The 26675-nt window shown below is 45.4% G+C and overlaps 2 protein-coding genes and 1 long non-coding RNA gene across 7 annotated transcripts in view; 1 reads left to right on the plus strand and 2 right to left on the minus strand.

The window, feature by feature from the left end:
• LOC118699558 (uncharacterized) overlaps positions 1-234 on the minus strand; it is a 4490-nt gene extending 4256 nt beyond the window's left edge. Inside the window, exon 1 of the long non-coding RNA XR_004982097.1 lies at positions 132-234. This is a non-coding gene — a long non-coding RNA (uncharacterized LOC118699558). The remainder of the gene's footprint in view (positions 1-131) is intronic.
• TMOD1 (tropomodulin 1) overlaps positions 1-13398 on the plus strand; it is a 27062-nt gene extending 13664 nt beyond the window's left edge. For 4 of the 5 annotated variants that reach the window (XM_036403629.1, XM_036403627.2, XM_036403630.2 and 1 more), the window contains exons 4-10: positions 2382-2501; positions 5436-5525; positions 5928-6058; positions 7610-7717; positions 9209-9352; positions 9800-9944; positions 11817-13398. In XM_036403629.1, the coding sequence (XP_036259522.1) occupies positions 2382-2501; positions 5436-5525; positions 5928-6058; positions 7610-7717; positions 9209-9352; positions 9800-9944; positions 11817-11881 (803 nt within the window). In that variant the 3' untranslated portion in view covers positions 11882-13398. Of the gene's footprint in view, positions 1-2381; positions 2502-5435; positions 5526-5927; positions 6059-7609; positions 7718-9208; positions 9353-9799; positions 9945-11012; positions 11794-11816 lie in introns of those variants that run through there. The other variant, XM_054517819.1, reaches the window with a different exon arrangement.
• On the minus strand, positions 12225-26576 carry TSTD2 (thiosulfate sulfurtransferase like domain containing 2). The gene is made up of 9 exons (XM_036403625.1): positions 26438-26576; positions 26036-26340; positions 25059-25167; positions 23281-23406; positions 21305-21410; positions 19911-20029; positions 19139-19297; positions 18076-18214; positions 12225-16696 (listed from the first exon to the last, which is right to left on the minus strand). The coding sequence occupies exons 1-9, from the start codon at positions 26537-26539 to the stop codon at positions 16437-16439; spliced, it is 1425 nt and encodes a 474-aa protein (XP_036259518.1). The 5' UTR covers positions 26540-26576; the 3' UTR covers positions 12225-16436.
• Positions 26577-26675: the final 99 nt, after the last annotated feature.

The following is a 26675-nucleotide window of genomic DNA, read 5'->3' on the forward strand; positions in this document are numbered from 1 at the left end:
GCGGTATTTTTAGATTTAAAAAAAATTTTAAAAAGTAGTCCTTGAGAGAGGTAAATGAGTGCATTGAGTACTATCAGGAAGACTGGTTTGATACCTTTCAGATGTGCCCCAGTCCAGTGTTGCTTACCCACCTGGCGAGCCCAAAAGATAGAAGCAGTGTTTTGCAGGAGACAGAGGTATTTCAAGCAGTTTGAGTCTGCAGCATCATACTTCAGTCTGTTGTGGTCTCAGAAGCATGAAACGTATTTTCATTTGTAACACGCTGTTGAGAGAAGACACTACTTACATTGACTGTGAGCCAGAGATGGTAAATTACATATTCACAGCTGTGATGAAGCTGTAAATAAATCACCACATTTGCAGTTTGGAGGGTGATTTACTAGTTGGCCATGGGAGGTGCTGTCCCTGGCCATGCTGCTGGCCAGGGTGGGAGTGGGGCTGTGCAGACATACTGTGACATAAAATGTCATACGTTGTCATCATCATGCATGCACTGTTTAATTTAAAGTTCAATCTTGTAACAAAGCACCACTGAGATACAAAACTTTCTAAAACTTAGAAATTGACTGAAATTAGGTAATTAAAATTAAAATAGAATTAAACCCCAGAAATTCTGGTGTCACTGAGGTGTCAGAAGGAGTTACTGTGTGACAGCAGAATTAAGTTTGCTCTGTTTCTCTTGTTCCCTGCTGGTGTTGCACCCACCAGAAGGTACATACAGTTTGCCCAGCCATGCATCTGGTGGGACGGGGGTTTCAGATCTCCACACCAAGCCAGGGCAGACATTTTGCTGCTTAGTACCCAGAAGGTGCCTGGCTGTGCAGGCACATGACACTCTGCCTATTTTTGCAAGAGCAGCTGTGTCTCAGGAGGCAGATTCCTGCTCTCTCTGTCAGAGCGGCAGCGTGCAGGCAGAGGATAGGAGCAAAAGGCTCTTTATGGCAGCCTCCATTTTGTCCCAGGGGACCCTGAGGTGCAGTTGCTTCTTCCTTGAGGCTAAATTTAGCCCCTTTCTGCATATCCCTGAGCAGCAGGATTGTTTCTCCCTTTTGGTGCCACTGACTCTGGTTTCAGAGAGGTGACAAAAATAGTCCTGGCTGGCATGCTAGGCCAGGCCTTTTGCAGTCACTATCTCTGCAGTGATCCAGGACTATTTTAGGGCAGGGGACTGCTCCAAAATATTCCCAGAGCCCTCCTATCCCTGTCCCAGCAATGCTGGATTTACCCAGCAGACTGCTCCCTGCTGTGGAGTCTTAAAGCATCACAAGCCTCTCTCTTTTCTTTTGGGCTGTCACAGGTGTATGCCATGTTGAGAAATCCCAGACCTCACCCATTCTCCCTCCGAGAAGGATCTGCTGCCCATTGCAGCGTGAGCAGCAAGGAGCTGGGAGCAGCTGTGCAGGGCCATCATCAGCCCTGTCTGCTGCCCCATTCCTCCTGGGATGCAGCCAGCCCCAGCAGAGAAGGTGTTGTGGCTTGTCCAGAGGTTGCCTCAAACAGTGGGATGTGGGCTGGCAGGGAGCCCATTGCGTTCAAAGCTCCAGCCTCCTGTCCATGGGGGCAACCCCCTCAGGAAAAGGCCATGAGCAAGCAGCTAAGATGACAAGTTTGCATTACCAGCTGGACCTGTGGATTTGCACCTTTGAGTTGCAGGGAATAGGTCTGTTTTGTGGCCTCCTGCTGCCCAGAGAGATAAAGAACAGGGTCTCCATCTGGCATGCTCTTTGCAATAGGGTTGAGCTAGACCAGCTGCCCTAAGCCTGCTCCTCCTTGCCTCCCATATGTTCACTGAAGTGCTGTCTCTACTTGCTCCCAGAGCTTTCCACCACCTCCTTTCCACCCTCTTTTGACTAATGTGCCATCTGCCTTGCCAACATGCACAACAGCAAGAGGTATCTTGGTGGCAGGACTGATCCTGCACAGCGCTGGAATAGGCTTCTCTTGAGTGCTGGCAGTTAACTGTGACATAGCAAGAACACAGTTAACTGCACGTGCACATCAAAGATATTTTTGCTGTGCTATCCACACCTTTCTAAAACAAATCTTCACCTCTTTTGTGCAGCTTTCAAGGAGGTGAGGGTCAGGCTGTGCATGCCTTTCCGAGTGCTGGGCTATGAACAGTCATGATCCTGCTCCAATGTGCTGCTGGAAGGGCTGAGTTCTGCAGCTGCCCATGTCGGCAGGTGCCTCCCCGTTTGCATGGCAGCAGGACTCAGACCAAGCTGATGGAAAGGGATTCAGTTTCTCCTCTGATTTTTCTCTTGTACCCCCTCTGTTCTTTCTACTTTTCAGATCTCACAGCATGGAAATGTATCTGCAAGGGTAGCTGTGAACTGGGTGCTGTAGCTTATACTGAGAGTGACCTCATTTTGCATTTATAGGAAAAGCTTGGATTCCCAAGCAGAAGCCGATGGATCCTGTTTTGGAAAGTGTGACTCTGGAGCCGGAACTGGAGGAAGCCCTTGCTAATGCCTCTGATGCAGAACTCTGTGACATTGCTGGTAAAATAATTTCTCAGTAATCGGGGGTGAATGTTGTTCAACTTCTAGGGGTTATTTTTTTCTTTTGTGGGAAATGAGCTATTGCACTTTTTGCTGTTTCTCTAAACGCTGTCAGTTCTGACAGAATTCATTTATTTGTTAAAAAAAAATTACTCTAAGCCTGTGTGATTTAATCAAGAGTGGGGACCAAAGATGAGGAGGAAGAAGAAGGGTTTATGTATGGAACAGTGTGTGGTTTGATCTCTTCCTTTGTCTCTACCATTGACTGTTGCGAATTCCAGCCTGTACATTCAAGAGCAAAACTTTCTTCAAACCAAATCTTAGGAAACAGTCAAGCAGACCCAGTGGATGTCTTGTGCAATCTGGTAAAGGATCTGCCAGGTTGTAGAAGTCTTTCAGTGGACACTCAGGCCTGGTCTTTGTTAAGGAGCTTTTTCAACACATTTTAAGTGGTGGGTTTGTTGTGATTTGTGTGGTCAGACAGTCAGATGACAATACTGGTATGTTGCTGAGGGCTATAGTGTGGACTTAGCTCTGTGCTTGGGATAGGGCATGCCTTGGCCAAAGAACATATGGGCACCCCATGATGCCTTATGAAGCTCACATGTGCTCTGCTGGTCCAGCAGTCGGTGAATATTTCAGTGATACTGGCTTCTTTTTCCAGTTTTGTCTCTTCAGGTTTCCATACTCCCTAGCAGTGTCCTCGCTGGAAGCCTGTAAGACTTACAAAGTCTGTAGAACAACTGCACCAACTAGACATCTTCTACTTAATAATACCATCTTCTGGCTTAGAAATGTGTTTCTGCATTAAGGCTCCCAAACATACGTACCCTGGCCAAGCATTGCATCCCTGGATTTAACTTTTTTTGCTGTTGATTCTTGAGTCCTGTAAAGCTCTATCCTATAAAATCAGCCTTTCTAAGCTACAGATCTGTGTAGCAATTATTGTCCCATGGAAAAGCTCTTCAGGGCAGCTTGTTCTACAGTTGCTGGGAGCATACACTCAACTGGGAGCAGGAGTACTGATGTGATACAAACTGTTCTGGAATCTCAATATTGACAGTGATAGCCTCGCTCCTGCCTGCTTAGCAGGATTCATTTAGCAGGAGCTCATTTTGCTCCTGCCTGTTTAGCAGGGATCATTGTGAGCTGCGGTGTGTTGGATCCCTTCCTTGGCAAGGCCGGGAGGGTGGCTCCCAGTAGCCCTGGAAGGGCTCCCCTGCCTTTGGTCAGGTGAGGGAGACAGAAATGGGGGGCCTTCGTTCTGCCTGAGTTCCTGTGGAGAATGCATCATAAGCACCAGACTTAGAAAGAGTGGGTCCCTCTTGTCTAACAACACAAACTCGAGGCCCCAAAATGCACGGTCATGACAGCAGATGCTTACCTCTCTCTGCAGTCCAGATACTCACAATCCTGGCTGCTGGAGAGATTTCATTGTCCAAATAAGCTGTGATTGGGGGACTATCTGAGTTACCAAAATGCTAGGCTTGAAAATTCCTTTTCCAACCTGTGTTGCACCCCTGAAAATTTCATCTGCAAGAAAATGACAGAGAAAAGGTTGAGCTAAAATACAATCAATCACACCTGAAGTGCCTAGCCTCACTCAGACTTTCAGATGGAGACTGCTTGGCTCTGTGAGATCCAGTAGGGAATGTGCTGGTGGCCATGGGGAAGTTCCCTGAGACACTTTGCTTGTGGCTGTCCAGCCTGTGCAACCCAGAGTCACTATGAACTGTCACTATTGGAATTCATTATTGGAATTAAATCCCAATATTACCAGATGGAACATGACATCACAGTGCAACATGCCACCATAACAGATCCTATTCTTGTGCTAGGCTTCAAGGATACCTTTCTCCTGCAAATTCCAGCCCTTCTTGGCCAAAGCAACAGAACATGGTGATGGACTGGTGCCAGCCAAGTCTAAAAAGTGCCTTTGTGGTGGCATGCTTGGATTTTAGGGAGAAATTTATTGTTTTCACAACTGTGTCTATCCAGAGATCAAGACTTGTTCAGATGTGTCTGTTTCAACAAATATTCATATGTCTTTAAAAAGTCATATAGCTTTAAAAAAAAGAAGTTATTGATTCAAAAATCAGTTTATTTTCAACTTGATCTTTCTGTGCGTAGCAGGGTTACTTTTCAAAACAAACTTTTTACCCAAAAGTTCCTAAGCCACTGATTTCTTTTATGTCATTTGCAGGAAGTTCACCAGAGCCCCCAGACATGGTTTAATTTGCATTTGCGTGTTGGCTTTGTAGTCTTGAGTCTGAGAGATGCAAATTGGCTGAGTTTGGCTTTTGGGCTCTTACAGCATTTGAAGGTGTTTGTAGCACCACTCTCTACATTTTGACCAAGACAGCAGAACTTTAGCTTCTCACAATGTCACCTTCAAAAAGTACCAAGTGTAGCACTCCAGCCTGCTGTTGAGTGAAAACACAATGTGCATTGCTATGCTGCAGGTGACAGTCACTCCCTTGCTGCCTTGGGGTTGGTTTGGCTCCATGTGGGGCACAGCTCTTCTCCAAAACTGGGCTGTGGAATTATGTGGCATGTGCCCAGTGAGCAAGGGTGATGATGATGTGCAGGCTCCTGCTGGACTGGGCCACTTGTACTAAAGCCTACCAACGGCATTTTTTTGAGTTTTTTACTGCCTTCTCCCCATTATTTTTGTGTGATAGTCAGGTAGGTTACTGGGAAGCTTTGAATGTTTGTTTGCTGTCCACAAGATGATGTTCCTCTTCTCCTGTGGCTCAGGCTGTACTGGAATAAACAAGCAAGCACATTGGAGCACTGTTGTATATTTATGTCAGCTGGGGGGCTTTGTCCTCCCTTTGTATGTTTTTTTATGCTTGCGCAGGGAAAGGTAGTGTGCTATAGAGTCTTTTCCTGGCTCTGGAGCCTACAATAAGTTCTGTTCTCCTGTTTCTGTAGCCATCCTTGGCATGCACACCTTGATGAGTAACCAGCAGTACTATGAGGCACTGGGGAGCAGCACCATTGTGAACAAAGAAGGCCTCAACAGTAAGTGATTCACGTTAGCAGTATTGGGCTTTGAAGCTGCCAGCGGAAGCAGTGATGATTATTTTTAGGCTGAAGGGTAGTGCTGTGCATGTCAGAGCAGCCTGTGATTGCTGGGGCCATCTCTGGTGCATCCTTGCCCTGTGCCAGCCACTGGGGTCTCAGCGCAGCCCGAGGGACAGCCTTGTGCGGGCAGTGTGCCTTCTGTCACTCACGTTTGGACCTCAGCAGCACACAGGCACTGGCTCTCCTGTGCTGCAGGGCCCCAGTGGAGTGGCTTCTCATCTCATGGCTGCTTGTCAGGTCATGCTTCCATCTCTCTTCTGGAAGAGGAGGAAAACACTCAAAGAGAAGATAGTGCTACTCAGGCTGCTTCCATTTTCACATCTTGCTTTTCACTCGCAGGTGTGATTAAGCCCACACAGTACAAACCAGTTCCTGATGAGGAGCCAAACTCAACAGATGTGGAGGAAACCCTGAAACGAATACAAAGCAATGATCCTGACTTGGAAGAAGTCAACCTTAACAATATTATGGTATTTGTTCCTTTCTACCCTCCTCTCCTAGTAACAAGACTCTGATGCCCAGAAGGCAGGCACTGTTTTGCTGCACAGAGCAGTATCATCACACTGAATGTAGCCAGACAAGAAACACCAGTGCTTCCTTTCTCCATTGTGGGCAGCAGAATGGATTGTTACCTGCTGTGGGACAAAGGCCTGGGGTTGGTAGCAGAAGGATCCCTCTAAGTGCCTGGAAAAACGGAGCTGTGTCGAGGGTGGTCTGGGGAGACCCAAAACTGGCTGTCTGGTTAAAGCCATTTTAGGTTGCTTTAATGACTTAGACAGGCATATTTGGGGGAGGGAATGTTGATGTATATTATAAGATGGTGGGAGGAAAAAGGTTTCACAATCCAGATACTTGCCATAAAAATATGAAGAAGTCACCCTTCTCGCAGGTGACTCTGTCTATCACCCAACCATCCCTTCTGTGGACTCTTTTACTTCTTGTAGAAAGCTAGTGAGGACATAGCACCACTTCTTATGTTGCCTTTGGGACAAATACATACACTAAAAAATACAGCTTCTATTTTAAGGGGTCTGTTAAATGATGACATAGCAAGAACACAGTTAACTGCACTTGCAATCAAAGACATTTTTGCTGTGCTATCCACACCTTTCTAAAACAGAAATATTTTTATTTTTATTTTATTTTTATTATTTGATTTGGGCTAGTGACCCCATCCCTTGAGGACACAAGGCTGAGGATTGGGCAGGCAGGCACTATTTTTGTGTGTTGAACTCATGACTTTGGGATGGGGTTTGGAGAACTGGGGAGTGACAGTGGAGATTCTGTGCTTCTGGGTACCGTGTTATGGCTCTGCAGATGACTTTGAGTATAGATCATTCCACATGGTGGGATCCAAATGGTGTGGCAAGAAGTCCAAGGTGAGGATGCCACTTAAATTTTAGTGAAAATTTGAACATCTGAAAGGGGTATCTAAAGTTCTTCATAAGTGAAAAACACTGTTTTTGAAGGAACTCAGAAAAAGCAGCATGGATTTTTTTTCTGGGCTGAGACAGAGCCTGTAAGGTGTTGTATAAAGCAGTCAGAGGTGTCTGTGATTTGTGTTATGAAGAGATAATTTCAGGCCTTTCTGGATCAGTTCCTGTAGGTGGAAATTTTCTGAACGTGACATGAATGTTTCTCAGTGCTGCCATTCCTACCAGAGAGCACAGGTGCAGTGCTCTGTAGGCTCACGGATCCTGGTTACAAGCATCCCCACAACGCCCATGTTCCTAGGTAGCTGAGTTTCTGGGCAACTAAAGAGCAGAGATGTGGCTCAAATCAAGGCAGTGAGCTTTTAGCAGAGCACAAAATAGGATGAAGACATTGCCATGCTCCTTAGAACATGCTGGTTATAGCAAGAGTGAAAACTTGTGAAAACATTTTCAACCCCTTCCCAAATTACTTCAGTGCATTTGGTGATTTGACCTTGATGAGAAGTTAAAAGTATCTTTTACATGTATTGCATATTCATTGCATACAGATGATGGCCTAACACATGATTTCTGCATTTCTTGTCACAGAATATTCCCATACCAACTCTAAAAGCTTTTGCAGAAGCGCTGAAAAACAACACGTATGTGAAGAAGTTCAGCATAGTTGGAACCCGGAGCAACGATCCTGTTGCTTTTGTAAGTACTGTGAGCTCATTGTCCCAGTGTTGTGACAGGAACTGTTCCCAGGCAAGGTATTTTCAGCCTTATTGACTGACTGCTTCTGCACCTTGTGTTGTGTTTGGCACATTTCACACCTCTGGCTGCTTGCTAGTAATTCAGTTTCAGGAGCATTAGTGGAAGCCAGCAACAGACAGGCTTTGGTTCCTTCACTTCATTTTTCATCTTTGGAGGTTTCAGTCCTTTAACCATGCGGTCCTGTATTTGTCCTCTAGGATCTCCTGGAAAAGGAGCATGAGACAACAACTGATGTCCTAGTGGCATCTTCTAAAAGCAGTTTGTCTCTGGAGATTTGTTTCTGTTGGTACAAAAGTGTGCACACCTGCTGCTCCCCTCACACACTTCTGTTCCAGCTGTCTCTCATGTGTCCTTTGTGCAGACATGTGCAGAAGCAGGACTCTGCATCTCCTACTGTGTGGCCTCTGTAGGTGATACGGAGTCTTTCTGGCTGCTGTGAGTGATCTTAAATATCAGTGGGGACACACAGAGGAGCCAGTCATTCTGCCTGGCCTTCCTGCTGCCTTCCAGGCTGCATCTTTGCATCCTTCTCCAGCACCATTGCAGTCAGTTTTTGCTCTTAGTCACCCAGGTTACCCCTGCCTACACACACACACACACACACACACACACACACACACGTGCACACCCATTTCCTGCTAGAAAAAGAAACTCTCTGGAGGGCAATACTGCTCCTAAATTAGTTCAGGCACTCTGGACTGGGGAGACTGCCTGTGCAGGCAGGACAGGTGCTGTGTCTGAGCTTGAGGGTGCTGTGCTGGGCTGGGGGAGCTGTGGGGCTACGTGCTGTGGGTGCAGGTTAGCCCTGCCACGTGAGCATCACCTTGTGGTCCTTTAGCTTCACATAGGTGAATCCTCCCTTGCAGTTTATTTGAAGTGACATGATCTGATCAGGTCTGGGGTGTTATGAGCATTCCAGCCACTTCTGGTCTTACCCACTAAAGAGGCAAAAATGATTAATATGGCAGCTTGGGAGGACACTTTGGATGTGGAGATCCATTGTTGTTCAAGACAGATGCTCCTCTCTCTGCATGTTTTAATGGGAAGCATCTCAACCCAGTGCAGTGCAGGCAGGGCCAATGCTGGTCAGCATCCTTGTCATACCATGCTGGCTTTAGAGGAGGGACAGATGAAGCTGTCACAGGGCAGCTGCAGGTGTGGACTATCACCTTTTGGGGTAGCCCCAAGAGCTGTCCACGCGAGGTTTTGCTGGGGCCTCCAGCAGGCTCATGTTCAAGCATCCCCTTGCAGCAGGAGGGAGCCCCCTTCACTCCACAGAGAGCACTTCCACCTGGTGGCAGTGAAACTGCACAGTGTGTAGGATGCTCCAGGAGTACTCTGGAGGTGAGGGGGACTGAAGCCCTGTTGCCCTGTGGTGCTCTGCCCCTGCCTGTCTGACTGCCAGCTCCTCCTGCCCACCTCTGTCCACAGGCCCTGGCAGAAATGTTGAAGGTCAATAGCACACTGAAGAGCCTGAATGTGGAGTCAAACTTCATTTCTGGGTCTGGGATCCTGGCTATTGTCGAAGCGCTCGAGGGCAACACGTCGCTCGTGGAGCTGCGCATTGACAACCAGGTGAAGCAAGCGTGGGTGGCAGCTGTGCTCAGGGGAGCGTTGCTGCCTGGGGGGAGCAGAGTGTGCTGTGACACAGAGCCTGGGGCAAGCACAGCTTCCTGGGAAACCCACAGCTTGAAGCAGCTGAGCTATGGGCAACTCAGAGACAGCTGACTGATTGAGAGACCAGAATCCTGGTTTCATCACATGTCCAGCAGCTGCTAATCTGACCAAGAAATAAAGTCTTTGGGCAAAAGGACTTGTGGGAATGTCTGCTGGAGGAGCTGGAGCCTCTCAGTTGTAGCATGTGTACAGGAACAGGCCAGCAGTTTGTTTTACCAGCTCCAAGTCAGAAATGGACACAGATCCAGAGAAAGATCTGCAATCTCCACCCCTTCCCTCTAAGTGCTTGCTCTGAATCACCCTCTAGCCTGAACAGTTTGCTTTTCTGTTTTCTGTTTTCAAAAGAGTCAGCCCTTGGGCAACAAAGTAGAAATGGAAATCGCAAATATATTGGAAAAGAACACCTCCCTACTGAAATTCGGGTACCATTTCACTCAGCAAGGTCCCCGGCTTCGCGCCTCCAATGCCATGATGAGTAACAACGACCTGGGTGAGTCAGGCTGGCTGAAAGCTGGGAAGCATGGGAGGGTCCTGCAGGCAATTCCTGGTGGGATTAGGGCAGAACTGCTCATACTAAAGGTGCATATGAATTAGAATGTGCCTCTTGAAGGCCCTGATGGTGCTTTGCCCCTCAAGGAGGAGGGCAGCCTTCACCAGCTGGTTTCTTACTGCAGCTGCTGTCAGCCAGGCAGTGTTTTTTGCAGTTACAGTGGGTATTGTTGGGAAAGAGCAAGGGCTGCTGATGTGGTTCAGTAGGGCTTGTGATACAGCATGTGGCACATGGGCTACGAGCTTCTAGCATTTGTGATTCCTGCCAACTGCTTGTCTTCCTCCAGCTTCATTCCCACTTTAACAAGGAGATGAAAAATAGTAGAGTTGAACTTTGACAGCAGTTAAAGTTTGGCTCATCCCCCTCAGCAAAACCAACTGGAACTGCTTCTAGGGATATGTGGGAAGCCACATTGCTTTGAGTTATCTGTGTACCCTCAATGAAGTGATTAGACATGCTTGTGAAGCAAAATGTGGGCAAGTCTGCAAACTGCCATTTCAGCCAAAGCACGTGGCAGAGCCTTTCCATTGCTTGGCTACAAGCTGCTGTAGAGCACTGGAAACCAGGCCAGCAGTGCTGAATGCAGCTAACACCCACCACGCTGTACACAGCAGCTGTCATATCAGGTAGATGATAAATTTGTTGTGTTTTAAAAACAAATGGAAAAAATCAATCATGCTTCAGCTGGTACTCTGCTCCTAAGAAGCACAGCCAAGCTATGTGCCAGTTCTTCAAGGATCATACAAAGTACTCAGTACCTGGTCACTCCAGCACTGCACTGGGAAAGGCTTGCTATTTTCTGTCCTTTGGAACAGAGCATGATTTTTAATGACTCTGCAGCACCTGGAATGCAAAATAATCAGCTCGAAGATTTACAATCTAGTATTTTGATTGTTCCTGCTGTTAACAGGACAAATTCACAACTTGTCTTCCATGTAAGAGTTGTGTATTTTACCTCCTTGGCCACTAAGATCTGCATTTTTTGTCTAATTTGGTTCTTGTTTGCAGCTCGTATTCATCAGTCTGATGGTCTCTGGCAGTAGCATCTCAGCTGTACACCTGGACAATGTATAAGTAAAAAAAAAACCTTTAATTTCCTCCCTGTCATCAATAGCTCTCTGCTTGTGCTCCACTCCAGTGCTCTTGCCTATCAAGTGATGCTACCAGAACATGGTTTTGGTCTCATACCTTCTCTTCCCTAAGATGCTGGGTGTGAACCGACTGTGAAGGCTTTTATGTTCATCTTCATCAGCTAACTTCTGCATCCTCCTTACATTCTGGGGTTTTTTTCTACACCTTTCTTGGAGAGTCACAAGTGTAGTGTCCAGAGGTATAAATCAACTTTTGGCTATGTTGACCATGATCAGAGGACTGGAGCCCAATGGCTTAGGATAAGAAGGGATTTTTAATTTTTTTTTTTTAATTGAAAAGGCAGATTGTTAATTTGAAAAATCAGCAAAGGAAAAACTGTGACATCTGTTTCCTGCTGTCTTTCCATCAGTCAGATGATGAACTGGCTGAAGTCCAATTACAAAGACAAACTGTGAAATATAATTAACTACAAAATAAGGGAGGTAAGGCTGAAAGTAGCTGCTGGCCTTAAAAGTGCATAGGGAGAAAAACCTCATCTTCCTTGATTTTACTGTGCAAGTCTTGCCTGCTGCTTGAGGCGGGAATTCAGAAGCTGATGCTGTCCTGTTTCTTTCCTGGCAGAAAGTACATCTTTCAGCTCCTTTCTGTGGCTGTTAGGGCAAGCCTGCCATCCACATTAGCCCGCTGCCATGACTGACTCCTCTTTCTCTTCTTTTTCAGTGAGGAAGAGAAGACTTGCAGAGGTGAATGGGCCTATATTTCCCAAGTGCAGAACTGGAGTGTAGTTCCTGGCTATGGAGGTCATTCCCAGTGATCTGTGCTACACTGTGGAAATCTAAAGGCAATAAGTGCCTTGACAGAGTATTTGTGGTGCCTCTGTTCTGTTTTATGCACTAACAGTTGAAACAAAATAGTGGCTGTAGTTTTTATGAAGATCTTATCCAGTAGGACTGTTGATGTTTTCTGTAGAGTTGGAAACTATTCAAGCCAACTTGTCAATTTCATGCAACCTCGGCTTAGAGTACAATCCAGTGTTAAAGGGGATTAATTTTTCTATAAAATTCCTGCACGGTGTTTCGTAGTTAGGATGTGGATGCATGAATGAATGATAACATTGTTTCACACAAATTATAGAAGTATTAAAAAAATACTTTATTTTATTTTATTTTTCAAAGTTGATCTCAAGTAACTACAGAGGAATAACTAGTTTAACAAGCACTTCTAACATCTGGGGACATGGCTAATTTCAAGAATTGTGAGTTACAATTTTTTTCCAACATTTACTGAATCATGTGAGATGCTGTGTCAAATGCATCCCAGTGTTTCTTACAAAAAAACTGATCTCCACCCCCAACTAAATGGAATTTAAGGCCACCAAATATAAAACAGAGTCTCAAAAATCAAGTGGTTTAGATGGGTGAATATCCTTCAATTCCATGCACATGTGAAGACAACACTTAATCTTAGAGATGGCCAAACTAATCAGCAAATGACAACCTTCTCTTCTATTCCTCACTCCCTTCAGTTTCCTAGTGTTAAAAGTGTTTGTCCAGATACTCACTGCACACAGGTCACATTCTCTCCCTTTGCTGTTTTGCCTGGATGACCATGTCCATTAACTAAATTTTGTTCTGCTAGGAATTATTTCTCTTACTGCTGTCCCTTATGTCCACATAAATGCAAGAATAAATGCTGTGCCCTAAAAAAGCCGTGAAGTGAAATACCCCAAATCTGAACTTAAACTATGCATGATCTCACAGCTGTCAGTGTACACTCGTCATTCAGCCTGGGAGGAATTCCCCACAGGCTTGTGGATCTCCCAGACCTGCAACAGACTCGACCCAGCACATCCAAAACTCCCATTGTTAATGTGGGTGGGATCCTGCTCAGTAAGAAGTCTCCATGGAAGAAGCACTGCTGTACTGAAACCTTAATCTTGGGCAGATGACACATCCTGGAAAATGCTCTCTCTTGCTAAAAATCTGCCTTTAAATGTCTGTTAGAGAGTGAAGTTTTTCAGCCTTTTACATACGTTCTGGCAAAAGTCCCAGAGATTTCTCCAGAGCTTGTGCAAAAACACTGCTGATGACTTAGCTCTGACCAGCGAAGCAGAGGAACACTGTTCAGCAATGTGGGAAACATACTTGTTGCTCTCCAAATCTTAATAAATGTGCCCGTGGTGTCATATAAAACACTTCACCATAGCTTGTTTCCCCACTGTGCAAGTTCTGTATCAGAAAATGAATGTGGAATAAAAATGCTTGAAAACATATTAAAATGAAAAAAACTGGCAGACTTAAAACTTCTGTGTGCATTGTGAAGACTTTGAAATGACCAACTGAATCATCAAATTAGAGCCACGCAATTTTAGCCAAGCCCTGTACTTGGATTTGCATGACACAGGCTCAGCTCTTCCCTTGGTTTCTGAAGATAAATTAATCTTATCCTGGAAAGCCCTGGTGGTACTAAGAAGCACAGACATGCAAGGAGATTAATCTCTTAGATTAAGGGAGAGACCAGGGAGCACTACCACACGGACACTGCTACAGCCCTTAACAAAAAAAAAAAGATAAGAACTTTGTCCTGTGTTTCACTGTAGCAGCATCCACATTAACCTTGCAGCCCAAAGGTCTATTAAGCTGTCAGGATCATCCCAGGTTCCTTGGCTGATCCTCACAGAGCTGTTTTGCTGCAGGAAGCATCTGACAGCTGAGGGTGGTGCAGCAAAGACAGGCAGTGCTGAGGCATCAGGCTGTGTGTGAAAAGCTGGAAGCTTTGCAGCAATGGAGCTACAAAATGGTGATACTTAGGAGCAAATGTATCCCTGTTTGCAAATCTGGCCCAGCAGCTCCCTGGGAAAAGGGAGGAAAAGCCATCTGGTGACTGCAGCATCTGGCAGTCACAGCCCACCCTGCTGAAAACTCTTCCCTCTCCTGGAGCACATGTGCCTTCTCTCAGGCATTACCACTGGATGCCAACACATAGCTTTTCACATGGCAAGTCCTTATTTGTATTAATCTGACAAAACAAACCAGAAAACAGGACAGAGAGCCCCTTATGGGCTAACTTGCAAGAAGCAGGCTAAAACAGTTTCTTATCCCCTTCTCTGCTCCCTGCAGCAGAGAGAACATGGCTTTTTGGGACTCCATCTGTACATCTCAAATCCTTCTCCTCCCTTACCTTAGTGCAGCAAGGACAAGGAGAGGCCTTGCTCCATGGCTCCCCTCTGCCTTTGAGGTAGACTCTCCAGCTGCAAGGAGCTCTCAGAATTGTACCTTGTAGCCAGGTCTACCATGTGGCAGACTAGCTAGTTTCAGTGTTTATCTCTGCAGAATTAAGCACCTCCAACATAGTATGTGAAGTGTATTTGTGCAGTACTTAAAAAATTACATTGGAAGCACTAAAAGTTATTTATCATAGACGCTTCAGAAATTTACATACAAAATAAAGTTGTTGCCATCCTGTACTGGTAAGTGATACAGAAACAACATTACAAATGGATTACAGTGTTCCACACCTGCTGATAGTCTGAATTACAAAATTGTGTTCTTTTTAGCCGAACACAGGAAGATCATGGGGCACTCCCCATCAGTGCTTTAGACCAGACCTGCAAGTAGAGCTTGCATGTTCCTTCACAAATACTCCAGTCCTCAAAACCACAGAGGTTAAGCAGCCAGCAGGGACACATTGGCACTGCTCAGACTCCTGCTGAAGGTGTCTGCTGATGGGAATTACCTAATTTCTTCTCAAGGATGGGTTGTTCACAGGTTTACTATTAAATACTATCCTAGAAAGATTGCCAAAGCTCCTAAGCTCCAGAAACAAAGCAAAGGAGCTTTTGCCTTGTTAATGGAATTGTCATGAGGACAGCTGGTAAACCATTGATTTCATGGTAGCAATACTGGAAGCAAGAAGAAATATTTGTCATGGCTTTAATGGAACCAATGCCCATGTATTTAATTTGCTAGTCAAGCTAACAACGAGGCCTTGCTGAATTAATAGCACCATGGGAGAAAGGTACAATCTCTATGAAAATAACATAGCCCTGTCATTAAGCAACTGCAGAAACCTAAGAAATTATTTTCTTGCTTTTAAAAACATTTGCCAGTTAAAAACCCCAAACCTAGGGACTTTGATATCCTAATGACTTACTGTTCCCAGAATGACAGTAAATTTCAAAGACATTTTTCAGTCAAGACACATCTTCTATGCTATTAATAAATCCTTTCTGTAGATTCTACACCATCAAGCACACAATACAGCACATGGAGCAGTATTTTAAGCTCATCTGCTGTAGGTCCCTTCAAAGACAATTTCTCCACTAACAAGTGCTGGAAATTGCATAAACATCTTGCAGCTTTTAAAAAACCCAACTTGTGTTTAAAAAGCACAGATGCTTCCCAGAACTTGAATTATTTAACCTGGATAAAGGATCTTGCAGTCTTTTCATAGCTGTTGCTGACATTTATGCAGACATGCATCACTTCCAGTGCCATAATGCTGGTAGTTTGACAGTCTCAATGCTCCCCTCTTTGTGTGCTTGTTTCAACATGCTTCAAGCTGGTAGGTTTTTTTAGTGCAAGCAGAGCTGAGCCCTGCCTATTTCATACACTGACAAGCTGAGGGGAAAAAACAATTCCCAGGGAGACTGAGCACTGGAAAGAAGATTAGGTTTGCTGTTCATCCTACAGGTCACACAAGTATGGCTAGGGAAACAGTGTCTCTGGGCCTTTGCTCCAGCTCCTTATGCTGCCTTCGGCCAGTTTTACAGGAGTTAAGCCAGTAATTTCAGGTAACATTACCTTGCTTCTCACTGCTATAAAGCAAGAGATGCAGGTCAATGGTGTGCATGTGGACTATATCTTCAGGATCTTATCTGGTCATATACCCACACCAAACTGATAAATCTGCTGTTTGTACACCTTACTACAAGCTACTGAAGCAGATGCATGATCCTTGGAGAGGTCAGACAGGTTGATCTCCATGCAGGAAGAAAAAAATGGAATTGTTCTTAAATTCCTTCAGTTTCTTTTGAACTGTGAGCAGCTCTGTCACACTGCAGATACTCTGCTTCAAAATCCCCATGGTAAAGGCCACACTACAAGACTGTACCCAGAGAGAGGAATCCTGTAGTGCTGGTCATGAATTGGGCACTCTGGTAATTTATGGGCAAGTAATGGATGGTTTTCAGGGCATATTCTATGTTTAAAGGCAGCATATGAACAAGACTTTCCAAGCTGACATATCTTCATAATTTCCCAACCTAATCGGTTAATGGATAGAGATCTGGTTACAGAAGCCCTTTACATGAGCACGTGCCAGATTAACCAATGAAACAGCTTAATCTTTTCCTGTGTCCAGCATCCTTGGTGAGACAGGTTCAATGGGCACCCTTGGCCGTCTCCTTGTACATTCACACTCCTCCTTAAGTATCTGTCCTGAAGCCCTTGAAGTCACCTTGAGCTCCTTCTCTTGACAAACAGGACAGCAAGCTGTAAGACCTTTGTTGCAACAACTTGGACATGTCAGGACAAGCTGCCGGCAGTGCTGACTGGAACAAAGTTTATACTGGTCCCACAGCACCCCACAGTATCTGCATGCTGGAGGGAGGAGGAAAAGAAAAAGTTAACACCCATACTGCTCTGGCTGCTCCCTTGCAGAGGGCTTGCCAAGGCACCATGGGGCTGCCAACTCTCATTTAAGTGGCTATTGTCTTGCAGGTTTTTAATTCCTGTTTAGCTTGATCTTCTAGAATCTAGTTCATTTTAGAACATCTTTTTTAGATGTTCTTTTAGAACACTTAAGACATTTTTCCCTCTGGAAAAGAAGGGAGTAGCTCACCAGTGCTTTCTCTAGTTCTGAATAGACAGATATAGAGATTCTTACTGACAAGAGAAGAAGAAAGACATGCAGGTGGCAACTATGCCAGTACACAGGAAAGTCACCTGCCGAGGAAGGGGATGCCATGGAACTTCCTTCCATCTATAAATAATGGCTTGTGCAGACAGGGTGCCATTTGCAGTCCTGGTAGAGTCCTTCCAGAACATTATGGGTTTTAACTCTTTAACTGAAAGCTACAGCCCAGTTTTAGCTGTACCAAGAAGGTGCATATCACAGCACTTCCCCTTGAGACTTCTGTAGGGATGGCTGTGATGTATCCAGAGTATGTTCTGTTTCCATACCAAGTCAGGCCCCTTCAAGATGTATAGAGTAAATGCAGAGGAGGAATGGGAGGTTATGCTCGAAAAGTTACCAACTCAGAAAAAAAACCAGCACTGCTTCCTTAAAAAAAGGGCTGGAGCCAAATTCCAGCTACTTGTATCTGGCAACTGACAGCAAAATAAGAGATTACCTAATTTGCAGTAATTGAAGAGCAATCCCAACCAAAAGATCGGGCAATGGTTTCAACAGCTTCAACTAGAGGCCACTGAAATTCCATGGGATATAAAATTTCTTAAACATGAAAATAACAAATTGCTACAGAGCATAGGTGCCACTAGTCTCCCAATACCTGGAAGTCTTTGTTGATATTCTGTGAGACTGCTGAAGCAGAGGACTGCTGGTAGCAGGAGAACTATTTAAGACTTTGGTCACTTGGCCAACCACAGTCTACTCAGCACTGTGGGCAGCCAGTGGTAACAATGGCTGTAGTGCTGGACATATGTCTCCATAGTTGCAGATGGCTCATAACAGAGCTGCTCTGCAGGGGATATTTCCTTCTACTGCTCCAGTTTAAGTGAACTCTTGTTAGTGAACCCTTTTCCTCTCATTTCTGTTTTACATGTTAAAGCACATGTAAAGCACATGTACAGATTTACATCTAGTGTTGACAGTCATCACAAGAAGAGACAGCACTATGAGATCAAACCAAGTATGAGGAAGAACTACACAGGCCAGTTTGCCTGTCCCTATCCTGCACACCTCTGAAAATGATTGCAATAGCTTCCCAGCCTTCTGCACTTACATTATCTAGTCCTACCTGAGATGATATCTTCATTGGAACAAATGGCGTAACGATCATCAAATACAAACAGCTTCCCCCTGTAGAATCCATCTGGAAACTCTTCTAGGTACTTGTGAATTCCACCTTTTAGCTGGTAAACCTCTCTGCACACTGCCTGTTTAAAGCATATTAGCAGAAAAACTGAAGGAGACCACAGCAGTGGTGGTGTGCCAGAGTTCCCAAAGCAAATGCTGTAAATGCCAGGGGTCAGTGAGAAGCAGCAGCCTCTCAGTGACCATCAGATGGCACCACATGCAGCCACAGCTCTAGGCAGTGCCACCAGGGAGTACGGGGCAGCTCCACAATGCTGTCTTGCTGGAATGAACCCAACTCTTCATTTAATGTTACATTCAAAAGAAGCTGGTAGCCTCCTCACTTGAGGAAGGTCTGCTGTATCACAGATCAAATGCTTTTCAATCTCCATGAACTGCTGCTTTTTATTCAGTATTTATTTAGTTAACAGTCAGTAGAAGCAGAATTTCACAGGGTTCACATTGATGCAGCTGAAAAAAGAACCCCAAGGTTTGAATCTCTGGAGAACCTTTGTTTTCTGTTTCCTCGATCCTTGAGAGAAGGATCCAGGAGAAGAGTGGGATGGAAATTTTAGAACACAATTAGAACAATGCACTGTGCTGGATTTAGTTCTGGGAAAAGCACTGACTGGCTAATTTTCACCACTGTGAGATGCTCAAGCTGTGCAGTAATGACCACAGAGCATAACCTAGACAGTCTGTGGAAACACTGCAGAGTATTTTCAAGCCCTCCTAAAACAGTCCTACAAATATCTCTTCTCAGGAAATGGGTTATATAATTATTTTCACTGCTGTGACACTAGTCCACACAGGTCATAATGAGCCACACTCTACTATCCAGGTCTTTGACTGACAGCGTGAGACAAGCACATGTCAGAGGCATTTATCTCCCCACCTGAGCCTTCTGCAGTTTGTGTGCAGTAAAAATTCACCAGCAAGACAAAAGACAGGTGCCCTTAAAGCAGCCCCAACTCCCCGACACCTGTGCCCTCAGAATGACATCTTACCTTGCTCCTGAGGTAAGCAGAGCCTCTTTCACAGCGAATCCCTCCTGTGCAGTACATTAGGACACGCTTGTCTTTAAAAAGCTCCAGGTTTTCATCTACGTAGCTTGGAAAATAGCTGAACTTCCTGATATCTGGAGCCAGACAGCCCTGGAAATGTCCCTGCAATTATAACAGATGGCCATGCAACTGGTTACAAGCACTGGTAAGATCTGTGCCTCAAACCAGAAGAAGTAACAAATTTTTGGGCTGGAATATTCAGCTCACTGCAGCTGCTTTAGGCAGCTCCTCAGCTGCATTTATGCATCAAAACATATGTTAAAATCTGTAGGAGGATTCTGGACACAGCAAGCCTCCTCATCAAAAGAAGAGAGAGCTAAGCTGATCTTTCAGAGAGGACAAACCACAACAGTGCGTGAGGGGTGGTGGTTGTGACAGCAGGATGCCCCTTTCTTTTTGACAGATGGGACAAGACAAAAATTGCAAAAATACATCCCTATAAATTATGCTACTTCAAACATTCATTTTCATGTTGTATGGACCTCTTTGCTTTCTTTCTGCCCCACACTGTATTAAGCACTTGGCCAGGCAGGCTCCATCCTGAGTTGCTGGGCAGGTCCTCTACTGCTTGTATCTAATATTCATTACTAAACTGCACTCTGTACACATTACAGTCAAGCTGGAGTATGTAATCTCTTCTACAGAAAGGTACAACCTCACAGTCATAAAATACTTCACCCCAGCACCTGAAAAGAAGCAGGCAAGCAGCACTTACTATTTTACTTTCATAGAAGTTCCTACAGTCCAGCAAGATGGTATCACTTTGTCCTTGAGTGGCCTGAGACAAATACTGTTCTACTTCTCTATGAAATTCCTGAGGGGATAAATGGATTCCTTTAACAAAACAAAACAAACAAACAAAAAGGAGAAAAAAAAAAGGGGGGGGGGGAGGGAAGATAAGTGAGAAGCAGAACTATGAAACAATGTCACAAATGAGATCACTGATCCAGATTCTCCTCAGATTTCCAAACAAATTTTTGTGATTATTCACACACTTTTCATCCCAACTCAATCAGCCAAGTTTATCCATGTTTGGCTTTCTACTGGCAAATGAAAGTTCTTCTGTTGCTCCCTACAATGGAAGAAGCACCAGACAGCTACTTATCTCTATGATCTTTTGTTTTGTCATCCCCCTGGCTACTCTTACAGCTGTAGAAGAGGAAGTGACATGTGCCACTTCTCTTTGCTCATACGTCATTACATTTCGAGGTGCAGAAATGCAATTTTTAATAAACTCTTCTTGATAACAATAGAAAATGTCCATAAACATGTATTACTTTCAGCACAACTTCAATTTACATAAAGTTTCTCAATTTTCAGGGCTTAGGACTCTTAATCCACTGAAAAACTAAAAAGCTCAACCAGCAAAATCCTTTACTTTATTAAAAAACACCCCTACAAGCAGCCTGCCAGAGTAATAGGAACCATCTCCATGAAATGCTGCAAAAAGAGCAGGAAAAAGGGCAAAAAAGGAAAGAAATAGCCCAAGACACAGCCACAAACTACTAAAAAATGGGAACAAAAAATAATCCTCTTCCAAATCCACAAAAAGATGCTGTAGAAGTTTAGCACCAACAAAACCTCTTGGTGGAAAAAAAGCCCAAAGCTGCTCTGTTAATTGCTATTTGCTGTGCTCCTCTTACCACCTATGTAAGCATCCTTAAAGCAAATCCACAGCCAGGAACACCTTATCAGGCGTAATCCACACTAAGCAGCTACAGTTAGCACAAAGCAAATGCAGCCAGATGGAGTTCATGCAGAACTTGGATCTGCTCAGTCCAAAATGCAGGAGCATGGCTGTTGGCACCAAAACCAATGAAGCCAAGTCAGCGGTCCCTACTGCTCCATGTCATCGGAACTCTCCCACAAAACCTGAAGTTAATTCCAAGGTTTTCTGAGGCAGCTATACACTTGGCTAGCCAAAATCTAGGCCAGCAAATTCTCTGCACTAGTAGCTTTTGACTACCAGTAAGATATCAATTTCTGTATCTATTTCTCCTGTGTCCTGGTGATTGTGCAAAGGTAAGTATTTTTGATGAAGGATTTTACTCCTCACTAATCTCTCCTGGGTGAGAGGCTTTATTTTTTTTTTTAATTACATAAACTTACCAGTTTCCTTATAAGACACTATTTTTGGATCAATGCCCATAGGTACAATTTCTTTGAATACTCCAACTCGAAGGTCAGGGAAACAGTGAGCTCCTCCTGCACTGCTCTAGGAAATCAAACACGAAAAAACAATTCACCAAAATTTTCCAGGTATCAAAATTAAAATTACCCATTCACTTAAATTCTACAGATCATTAGAATATGAAAATAGCTTTGTAGCTGAGGGAAAGAAGTGTCTTTCCTGCTGAAATCCACACTCTAAATCCTGAAGTTTAGGCAGTGGACCCCTGACATCACCTGGAAGTCTTAGGCCCAATGACTGCAGGTGAGACAGACAGCATTGGTTGGAAGTGCAGGGATGCAGACCAAACCTTAGTCAGCAACATGTTACTAGCACTTATTGTGAGAAAGCTGAGGCCCCAACAAAAACATGCTGATCCTGGCAGGAATATTAAATAGTGTCCTCCAGTAATGGATCCTGTTGCCACATGCAGGCGCCCTGCAGTTCTCTTCATCCCTCTGGCAGAGGACACAAGCAGAGCTGTGCCTGCAGTCGTGCTGTGTGTGAGGGGAGCTGCAGTGTTCATGTGTGTGACGGACGTGTATGGGAGGTCAGCCAGGCACAAGATTTCTTAACAGTGGAGGCTGGCACCTCCCTCTTCCCTCAAACTCAAGTGTGGGATTTCTCCTTCAGAAGTCCTGGTACCACCTTTATTGGTAGGCACCCCCATTGCAGGCTACAGGGAGTGAGACTTTCTGCAGGGCTGAGCCTCAAACATGGCTTAGGCATCATCAAGTAAATAAACACTCAAGGAAAAGTGCAGCTGTGCAGCAGTGCTCCAACTATTACGGAAATCAACCTGCAGGAACTGTAGTGGCCACTGGGTATGTTTATAGCCCCAAGCACGGCTGTCACTCCTCTACCCATGTCTTCATGGCACAGCAACCTGAAAGCCTCACTCACTTGGGCATACAACATTCAGGAGGAACTGTGAGACAGCAAACAAGAGTATTCCACTAATGCATGAACACTGATGCCCAGAAAGATCATGCAAGGCTGAAGGTTTTGCCAAGGTCTGGGTAAATTTCCATCCCTGTTTTTTTTTGTATCTATATATGACTGTAACTAACACAACTCCTCTTGAAATTCAGCCAAGCATAACAGACACTTTTAAACCTAAGACTGAATCATCACTGCAGCTCAGCATGGAATTTGAGTTTTGCAAATTTCACTAACTCCTTTGATCTAGTTGTTTATGAAAAAATAATAGCATTCCCTGAAAATAAAACTGTGTGGAGAAGAGCTGCTGCTTAAGCAGCAGCTTTCCTTCCTTGCAGAGAAACCAGAACCTAGAGTGTTTGGCAGCCAAAGACTACCAAAATGCCATACAGTGCACCAGCCACTGCTGCCCTCATCATCTGAGGACAGCAATCAGTATATATGCTCCAGCCAGGCACTAAGTGGAGTAGGAAGAAACCTCTTGACAGTCTCTGTGTGTTTTCTCTGGAAGATACCCGATCCATGGAACTGACAGTGCACCTATTTGGACACCAAAACTTTCATGAACCTAAGCCAGTAGTACTGCTTCCAGTCAAAGCAGGGTGAAGAGGACAGTGTGCAAACACTTTGCTAGGCTAAGTGTATGTCACGATGCTTGCCCAGTGTGGAGTAAATGCTTGCTGCAGAATGGTGGGGCTTAGGCACACTCCCTCACTCGCCCGTACTGGGGGGCTTAGCAGCTGCACCCAGAGCTGCCAAAGCTTGTGGCAGCTGCTAACACTGCCCATGGAAACTCCCAGTTCTGGTAAAAAACAGCACAGATTATGGTTAAGATCCACCTACTCAGGTAAGTGGTGGGGGAGCAGAACTGCTATGGCAGAAGTAATACTAAGAAAGGGAAGAAAGGATCTACTTATTTCTTGAAAATTAAATTACCTGCATTAACAATGTCTAGGTAAAAATTATTTTTTCATACCTTGAAATCCTCTTGACACAAAATGTTTTTGAACAAAGGCTGGGAAAGCATAACTTTAACGTAGAGACTGGTAGCTACTTTGCTTCCACCAACTGTCCCATTAATTCCTTCTGAAGCAACTCGTACCTAGGAGGCAAGAGGAGAAGCTGGGGCTGAACCTTAGTTACAGCAAAAGAGATCACAGTGAAATCAGCAAAATATGACTGGGTGACAAAGGGCAGGCACAGGAGCATGTTCAGTAAAGAGACTACAGAATAGGGAAGGACAATATGGTTAGAACGAAGTTGAATATAAAGACAATAAACAGGAGAAAAACCCTCAACAATCCAGTAATCACTTCTCAGCCATTTTAAAAGAATCACATCAGGAGAGTCAGAGAAGTCCACTCAATAAACAGAGAAATGCTATATAAACAGAGAAATTGCTGTCTGCAAATCCTGCAGTCAGCATTAGAATTCCCATGGAAGTTGCCTCAGAAAGAACAATAGGCTTGTGCTGCATGACTCACACAGCTAAAAAAGAAAATGTGAATATGCATAACATCGTATCTAATATTAAATTTCAGGATGAGTCATTTTATCTCCAGCACTAACAAATGAACAAAAGCTCTAAATTGGGGATGGGAGGAAGGGGGAGAGACTGAATATAAGAAGCAAGGAAAAAACCAACTGATTGGGAGATAAATGCTGTACCTGTCTTGGAGATAAAATGGAAAAAAAAAGAAAAGTAACTTGAGCAAAACACCAACTACCAGCCAAGACAGCTGAGCAGAAAAAGAGGTGAATCCATGACGACACTTCACCCCCAGACCTGTGCTGTTGCACCACTGGCAGAGAGCAAGAAGCTACTTAGGAAGACAAATCACAGATAAAAGGAGGCTCCTGCTCCACATTGCCCTCCTTCTCCCCACAGATATCCTAGGAACATCAGCTTTGTGAGGTAAAATTCACCTTCTCCCACAGCATCCACAGGCCAGCTACACAAGCAACTCGATGTTGTTGGTCTAGTCAGCCAGGAGTGAAGAGAACAGACTGTGCAGGAAAGAGAACTGCAACATTATGGTGTGGTCTAAGGTGTTGGCTGCTCTCACCTAATTCCTGACAGTATGATTTACAGCTTGGTGTAGCCACTCTGTCTGGGAGCCCACTGTGCACTGAGGAGGGAGTGCAGGTGATCAGTGAGTGGAGCAGGCCCGGACACATGCTATCCCTCCAGCAGTGTTGTGTCGTGCTGCACGTGCTTTTCAGCCCCAGGATGCACCCAGCCTGCTAATGCTAGCTGAGACACCTGCATGAGCTCCCTGCTGACACCAGTGATAAAGCCACTTTCATTGCCTTGCCTTTATCGAAAAATGCATCTTTATAGAAAACTGTGAATTTCTCATATGAATATCCTTTTTGGTTGATGGCAGGAGTGATAAAAAGACTCATTTTCCTGTTTCCATGTGTAAAACTGATGGAAATGGGGTAACCCTTGCAAGGACAGGGTCTGCATTGTGTGCTGCTTGTGAGGTTGACTCAATGCCACACAGCCCATGGTTCCCTGCATCAAAAGGGATTTAAGATTATCTGTATTTCTTTTTCTTTGTTGTGATAGCTCTTAAAATAGAATTCTAAAAGATACCTTACCAAGTCTGATTGCCTCTCTTAATGGGATCATAACAGACTAGCACTTTGTGGTGCAAAACGCAGCTGGCTCTCCACATAACCCATCATCCTGCACTAAATAAAGGTGTGGGGGTTTTTCCTTAAGAACAGAACCATTGCTTCAAACCTTACCTTGCCAGTGAGATGTAGATGCTGACACAAGGCCTTTTGCCAAGCACAGAGTTTCTCTGGATCCCTCACCTCACAGTAACAGTAATAGAGAAGTACGTCTCCCACCTGGCTGCCCACAGCATGGCAAAGGTAAGCAAATAGAAAAAGAATGTTAACAAAGAAAAAAATTACACTATTAGCAGTAATCATTCAGAAAGCAGACAATTTTATTTTGGCAGATGTGTAGAGAAAAAAAAACCCTCAAACAAACTTTGGAGGGATTAGCACTACTGAAATTCAAACAAAAGGAATCTTAACCAAAAAAAGCTCCCACACTTCTAATTCTCCAGTCTAGTTACAAAGTGAACTTTGTACTCTCACTGCCTCCGGCCTACCATATGCTCTCTCCACACGCAGAACACAAGAATTGCTGACTTTTGTGCACACAAGCAAGACATTAAATGCTCGCTTTGCCAAAATGGCACTTGAAAACTCAAGAACTTGAGCTGTTTAAATTTAAAAAGCCAAAGCTTTTTGTGAGATGTTGCATGTTCCCACATTTTGTGCAGCACAGGCCGAACTCTGTTACAGTCAGAAATGCTTTTTGTGAACCTCCTTCATAACTAAGTGAGCCCTTCAGGAACCTGAACGAACAGCAGAAAGGAACCCGCGCAGAGCATATCCTGCTGTTCTGCCCTTCTCTGTTGTGGTCCTTCCTTGCAGATCCAAGCTGTGAAATAACACCCATACAGGCCTGCTTTAACAATACAGGATGATATAGCTCGGATAGTTCTATCCACCATTAAAAACTGCAAGGGATCTAACACTTTATTATAAACGATACTCAGAGAATCTGAAGGTCCAGAAGATTATTGGGGAAGACTCTTCCTGTACCTTAGAAGTGTCGCTTGACTGAATCTCATAAGAAGTACTACTGGCAGACGGTGACGTACAGCCGAGTACTCCGGGAGCTCCAGAGCGGCGAGGGGCTCCCTTACCTTGTCAGGTCCTCCTGGCTGACGTGGCTTGTATCCGGGAGCGTCCAGGAGATTTCGGGGCTGCCGCAGGAGTGCCCGCTCGGCCGGGCCGCGCTGCCCGCGGGGCTGCCCGCGGCCTCCGCCGGCCCCGCGCCGAGCCCCGCCTGCCGCCCCACGTCCCCGGAATGGTGCAGAGCCACGTGCCTGTGGATGCCGGGCAGCTCCTCGAATGCCTGCCGGCAGCACCGCCACCGCACGCCCTCTCCGCCGCCGGGACACCGCGACGCGGCCGGCACCTCCTTGGCTTTGACGAACAGGGAAAAGGCCTAGAACGCACCGCGAGCGTCCGCGTTACCGAGGTTACAGCGCTGCCGGCCCCGGCCCCGGCCCGGCCCAGCGCGGCCCGGCCCGGTCCCGACCCACCTTCCTGCGGGCGGCCGCGCGCTGCTTCCTGCCCGCCGCGGCCCCCTCGGCGCTGCCCCGCGGCGAGCCCGGCCCCGGCGGCGCCGCCTCGCTCGGCACCATCTCCGCCTCTCCGCCGGGAAGCGCCTGCTCGCCTCCTCCTCCCCCTTCTTCGTACCTGCCCCGGAAGGGCTCGGGTTCCTCAGGGAAGTGGGCGGGAGAGGCCGTGCCCGCCCCGGAAACAGCGCGGCCGCGGGCG

This window comes from Molothrus ater, chromosome Z, assembly GCF_012460135.2.
Source record: "Molothrus ater isolate BHLD 08-10-18 breed brown headed cowbird chromosome Z, BPBGC_Mater_1.1, whole genome shotgun sequence".
Taxonomy (NCBI): domain Eukaryota; kingdom Metazoa; phylum Chordata; class Aves; order Passeriformes; family Icteridae; genus Molothrus; species Molothrus ater.